This window comes from Rhododendron vialii, chromosome 11a (genome assembly GCF_030253575.1).
Source record: "Rhododendron vialii isolate Sample 1 chromosome 11a, ASM3025357v1".
In the NCBI taxonomy this organism is placed as follows: domain Eukaryota; kingdom Viridiplantae; phylum Streptophyta; class Magnoliopsida; order Ericales; family Ericaceae; genus Rhododendron; species Rhododendron vialii.
In genome coordinates this window covers 20,373,897-20,380,148 of record NC_080567.1, presented here as the reverse complement: position 1 = coordinate 20,380,148, position 6,252 = coordinate 20,373,897, and the positions used below count along the sequence as shown (strand labels likewise).

General features: G+C 40.8%; 2 protein-coding genes across 2 annotated transcripts; both read right to left on the bottom strand.

The window, feature by feature from the left end:
* Positions 1-673: 673 nt before the first annotated feature.
* On the bottom strand, positions 674-2,044 carry LOC131306973 (probable aspartic protease At2g35615). Its single transcript, XM_058333405.1, has one exon. It carries the CDS (start codon positions 2,042-2,044, stop codon positions 674-676), a length of 1,371 nt encoding a protein of 456 aa, XP_058189388.1.
* A 1,725-nt stretch (positions 2,045-3,769) lies between these two features.
* LOC131306972 (aspartic proteinase CDR1-like) lies at positions 3,770-5,208 on the bottom strand. The gene has a single exon (XM_058333403.1). The coding sequence runs from the start codon at positions 5,206-5,208 to the stop codon at positions 3,835-3,837; it is 1,374 nt and encodes a 457-aa protein (XP_058189386.1). The 3' UTR covers positions 3,770-3,834.
* Between the last annotated feature and the right edge of the window lie 1,044 nt (positions 5,209-6,252).

Genomic DNA, 6,252 nt, shown 5'->3' with positions numbered 1-6,252 from the left:
CGTAGTTTGATGAGTACGTCTGAGCCCTAATCTGTAAGCCTTCCGTTCAATCTCTGAAATCATCCACTGTGGATACTAAATCTCTCTTTAGAATACTCCGCTTTAGGAAGGATACATTCTGATTTTTGATCTCCAATTTACCTTGGCCTATAAATTGGAACCCAGGTTTCCAAGAAATTTGAAGGATCCCCACTTCATCGTTACTCTGCTGTTCTCATTCCTCACTATCACCTGGCCACAAACCAGAGGTCCGATCCTCTGTGTTTACCCTCTCCAACCTCATATACTCGGTGTTTTCCTCCATCTTTGAGATTGTTATGGATCATGGATCGGTAAAGAACATTCCAAAGAACCATAGTTGCTACCGGTGAGGATCATCCCGGCACAGAAATTCCTATTGACTATTTATGCACTTTCTTTTTTTTTAAACAGCGGAGAATTTATGCCCTTTTTGGCAACCCTTCCAATGCCCTTTTCTTATATATTCCAACAATTTGTCTTGATTAAGTGTGCCAACGAAGTCTTTCAATTTTCAAGTGTAAATTAGTTCTCATACGATACTTCTTGCTTTCAAAAAGTACTAGCAGATTTCACAAGAGATTATATAAAATAACCTAATTCGTGTGTACATATGTTAGGTTAAAAATGGGAAAACGTAAAATGAATTGTACATTCAATCCTCAAGAAGTTCACAGTCTATTCTCTGAAAATAAAGGTTCATTTCGTCTAGGTCATAGGCAATGTTGTAATACTGTTGGGCTCTAATTCCAATTATCGTCGAGTCCTTAAATGTGGTTGGCCTAACAAACATGCAAAATAAGTCCTCCTCAAGTTGATGAAACATCGCGTCCGCGTCTAACACCAAATCAGCTCCTCCGGCAAAGTGGAATGTGACCACTGGAAACCCTTTTAGGTATCGGCTCGCTTCTCCCATATAGCATAGCAAGTCTGGATGGTCTTGGACAATCACCATTTGCAATACTGTACCTATCAAGATTCTCACTTCTTCCCTCAGCGGGTCGTACCCAGCTCTGGTTAGAAAGGTAACAGCTGATCCAGAGTCGATGAACACTCCACCATCGCCAGACGCGCGTCTTCTAAACATCTTTGGGTCGATGTCGAGTTGTTTGTCTCCCACGCTTATGCCTTCCAGGGTAAGATGGTAGGAGTTGTCAAACACTTGTAACGGTGTCGAGTAGCCTTCTATTTTGGCACCGTCTCCTATTATCAAGTGGTTGTACTCGTAGTGAGGATCATCTAGGCTGCCAATGCAATACGAAAATTTAGAACTGTCCATTTGAGAAATTAAGGATTCTTTCTGTGGACTAAGTCCAAGAATTCCACTTGCTACTTCTGTTATACCATGGTTTTCAAAACCACAGCCAAATATCACATCAGAAACACTTGTTGTACCCCCATCAGATGTCACGAACCGAAGCTCTTCCATGCCCAATGTTCCATGTGTGCTAGTGGTATCGACATATTCTCGATGGTACTCACATATTCTTGCAGAATCACAATTCGGGTCCATGGGGCAATAAGGAGAGTTGCAGGGTAAGTTACGATACGTGGATGACTTGGAAGGGTCAAACATAGGGCTAAGTTGCTTAAAACATGTTTTGCAAGGTGAGCACTGAATCCATAATAGGTCGCTGGCAGAGTCCATCACCGCGAGTTGTGGAACAGGCGGTTGACCAATTGAGAAATTTACGAGAAGCATGACACTGCGATCTTCGCTGAGACCACCACGGACATCATCACTGGTGGAAAAAGTAGTGTTAGTCCTTGCCTTCAGATAGGCATAGCGAGCCGTTGAGCTGTTAACATCTCGCCAAAAGCGTTCTGAGATGGTGGCAGTACGGTTGTAGTATAGAGAGAGAACCGAATCACGGTGGATAAGTTTCATGGACACTCGAGGTGGTTTAACGACGGTAGTGGCAGTTGTGGTGGTGGTGGTTATTGCACTAAATGATGACAAAAGAAAGACTATGATAACCAACAGAAGAGAGGGTTCGCAATGAATCAGTGCTGAGACATCCTCCATGGTGGAAAACCTAGTATTGTTGTAATATGAGTTAAGTCAAGCTTTCAGTGTTTTTGCCTCATATATTTATGGTATCATGCAAGCTTCCTTGGTGTTTAATCTTCTCTTGTTCTTGGACATCTTTTTTTTCCTGTTTCTTTTTTGAGAACACTGTTTAAAACTGCAGTAACAAGGTCATTGCCTAACTAACCCTTTTCTTCTTGTTGGAGGCCTTATAGAATTTGTGCCATCTTTATAGCATGTGAGGGGTTCCATAGTGATCTTGAGGTCTCCTCATAAGAAATCCTTCAATGTTAGAGCAACTTGTTTCTATTCAACAAAATCGAAGGCCCAGCAAACATAAAAAAATTCGAGTCTTCAAATCTGGCAAGCTATGTCAGTCGAAGGTTGTGCTGTTTTACTAAATCAAACTCGTTTATGGCTTTCCAAAGAAACCACATAGCAGCTAACAAAATCGGAATTCTTCTTCGCCCAGAACTTGTTTCTGAGTTACAAATTCAACTCGATTGAAGCTTTCTGAAAAAGGGAATATATCTTTTATGCATGCAGTTCTCCTTGATAATAAAGTTATTCTAGTGATTTCTTTCCTGACAAAGTATCATTCCAGCAGTGATACATCGTTACTCTGCTGCTCTCACTCCTCAATATCACCAAGTCACAAACCAGAGGTCCGATCCTTTCTGTTTACCCTATCCCCCATCACTTAGCACTTCTCCATCTTTATGCTTGTTAATGTGACAGATCACTAAACGGTAAAGAAAATTGCGACAAACCAAAGTTGCTACCTCTGGGGATCCTTCGGGCAGAGATTAGACATTGGCATTGAGTCTTAACTATTTATCCTATATTGCAAGTTGTAAGGTTGTTTTTCTCTGTTGTTTTCTTCTTGGTGAGTTTTTAGTATGACACTGCATGTTTTATTCGGTTCATTTTGTGTTGGTTTAGCAATTAGCAGTGCATGTTTAGGGTATAGATCGTCCAGACTTCAGAGGACCATACTGTAATGTATTGTGCTAACGCTTCCAGTGTCGAATTACTTATAGCCTCCCATTTTCGGAAAATCATAAAGTGTGCGTTAATTGTGTGAAATCATATGCCTATTCCGTACTTTGATCCGTCTATCTTTTTTTTTTTCTGTCTCGTCAATCTTCTATGTTTTTCTGTCTCAACTTGTTGCTAATATGATAATGAAGTGCTAACTCCATAAGTGACAAATAGAAGCCAACTGAATCATAGAGCGATATAGGGTGCCTAACACTTTCTCATCTCTACTTTAGCTCCAAGACCGAGTTTTTGGTAATGCCGGACTGCGTCTTGAAATGGTGCCGTCTTCAGTTCTTGGTTATCCTAAACCAAATAGCGACTCATTCGATTTAAGCTTTGCCATTTCCCCATGTTGCTCACACTTTGACAAGAAAAGACGATATCCAAACAACTGGAGAAAATGAGGCTTTACACAATAATAGGTGCATGAGATGATGGTGGTCACAATGAAGACTCTGATGGTGAAACTTCCAAAATCCTTTTGCACCAGAATTTGTACGTTTTGATTTGCACTATAATTGCTTAATTTGATGGAACTTGTACTAAAGTGTTTTCATAGCATGAACAATCTCTGTCAATCGTCACGTTTAAATCAGTTCTCATACAGTACTAGCTTAAAAACGTAGTTGATTTCACCAGATATGATCCAGTATAGACTAAGCAAAAAATTTACAAGCGCACACATACGGACATTCATTTATGTGTATATTTGGTTCAAAGACGAGAAAATGTGAAGTGTTTTGTATTCAATCCTCAAGAAGTTCGCAATCTATTCGCTGGAAATAAAGGTTCATTCCGTCTAGGTCATAAGCAATGTTGTAATACTGTTGGGCTCTAATTCCTATTACCGTCGACTCCCTAAACGTAGTTGGCCTAACAAACATGCAAAAGTAGTCCTCACGAAGCTGAAGAAACATCGCGTACGCGTCTAACACCAAATCAGCTCCTCCCGCAAAGTGGAATGTGACCACTGGAAACCCTTTTAGGTCTTGGCTCACTTCTCCGACATAGCATAGCAAGTCTGGAAGGTCTTGGATGATTGCCTTTTGTAATATTGTACCTATCAAGCTTCTCACTTCTTCCCTCAGCGGTTCGTACCCAGCTCTGGTTAGAAAGGTAGCAGCCGTTCCAGAGTCGATGAACACTCCACCATCACCAGACGCTCTTCTTCTAAATATCTTTGGGTCGATGTCAAGTTGTTTGTCTCCTACGCTTATGCCTTCCAAGGTAAGATAGTAGGTGTTGTCAAACACTTCTAATGGTGTCGAGTAGCCTTCTATTTTGGCGCCGTCTCCTATTATCAAGTGGTTGTACTCGTAGCGAGGATCATCTAGATTGCCAATGCAATACGAAAATTGAGAACTACCCATTTGAGAAACCAACGATTCTTTCTGTGGACCAAGTCCAAGAATCCCATTTGCTACTTCCGTTATAGCGTGATTTTCAACCCCACAACCAAACACCACATCAGAAACGCTTGTTGTACCCCCATCAGACGTCATGAACCGAAGCTCTTCTATGCCCAATTTTCCACGTGTGCTAGTGGTGTCTACGTATTTTCGATGGTACTCACATGTTCTTACAGAATCACATTTCTGGTTCACGGGGCAATAGGGAGAGTTGCAGGGTAAGTTACGATACGTGGATGACTTGGAAGGGTCAAACATAGGGCTAAGTTGCTTAAAACATTTTTTGCAAGGTGAGCACTGTATCCATAATAGGTCGCTCGCAGAGTCCATCACCGCTAGTTGTGGAACAGACGGTTGGCCAATTGAGAAATTTACGAGAAGCATAATGTTGTGATGTTCGCTGAGACCACCGCGGACATCATCATCACTGGTGGCAAAAGCACTGTTAGTCCTTGCCTTCAGATAGGCGTAGCGAGCCATTGAGCTATTAACATCTCGCCAAAAACGTTCTGAGATGGTGGCAGCTGTGTTGTAGTATGGAGAGAGAATCGAATCACGGTGGATAAGTTTCATGGACACTCGAGGTGGTTTAACGACGGTGGCGGCAGCAGTGGTGTTGGTGGTTGTTACACTAAACCATGAGAAAAGAAAGATTGTGATAAGCAACAGAAGGGAGAGTTCACAATGTATCAGTGCTGAAACTTCCTCCATTGTGGCAAATCAAGTTCTCAGTTTTTTTTTGCCTCATATTTATGGTATCATGCAGGCACCCTAGGTATCATGCTTGTGTATATGTCTTTCTATTTCTTTTTAGAGAAGACTGTTTAGAATTGAAGTAACAAGGTTACTGCCTAACCAACACTCTTTCTTCTTGTTGGAGGCAGCATATAGTATATGTCATCTTGATAGCATGTGAGGGGTTTCATCAGAATTAGAGGTCTCCTCAGAAGAAATCCTTCAATGTTAAAGCAACTTTTTCTATAAAACAAAATTCAAAGCCCAGCAAACATCACCAAAAAGGAAAAAAAAAATTATTTCTTTTACCCTCTTGCTTTTTCTTCAAGTTGTGGAAATTTTGACACAATGTAAAAAGACTAATGCTGCCTACTGTTTGTTCTAATGATAAAATCTTCTTAACTGAGGGTTCCGTGAGCAGTTGTTTACGAAGGTGAATCGCGACCGTCCAAAGTGTTTTGAACGGTCCGGATGTTAATGAAACTTTTCCGCGGAAGAGTCTAAAGCCGAAATGGAAGATCGAGATCACGCGGCTCCGTGAATAAGCCAACCTCTTTTCTAATTGGAGATTGTTATATATCATGTTTGTAGAATGTTAGTCACAATGCCTACTGATTTAGTAAAACAGCACAACCTTGAACTGTTTTAATCATTTTAGAGTTGCTTGCTAGATTTGAAGCCTCGAATTTTTTGATGTTTGCTGGCCTTTCAATTTTCCGGGAAACAATTGTTGCTCTAACATTGCTGAAGGATTTCTTATGAGGAGACCTCAAACCCCATTTTATGAGTTAATACGGTTTTCATGGTTAAATCTTTCGAGTGATAGCAAATGACTTTGACTCTCACTTGAATTATCGTTAAGAAGAATTAAACGGCCTAAGTTACGGGTGGATTAAATCCATAGACCTCGCCTGTAGTTAAATTTCCATTAAACCATTTCTTGTCAATTAGAGTTTAATGATAACCCAAACCAAATCCACTTCCAAGGTTGACCGTTGACCGTCTAACGCCAAAACCTTC

Excerpts from the sequence above, each read along its gene's own strand:
- LOC131306973 (XM_058333405.1), bottom strand. The coding sequence starts at position 2,044 with ATGGAGGATGTCTCAGCACTGATTCATTGCGAACCCTCTCTTCTGTTG.
- LOC131306972 (XM_058333403.1), bottom strand. The coding sequence starts at position 5,208 with ATGGAGGAAGTTTCAGCACTGATACATTGTGAACTCTCCCTTCTGTTG.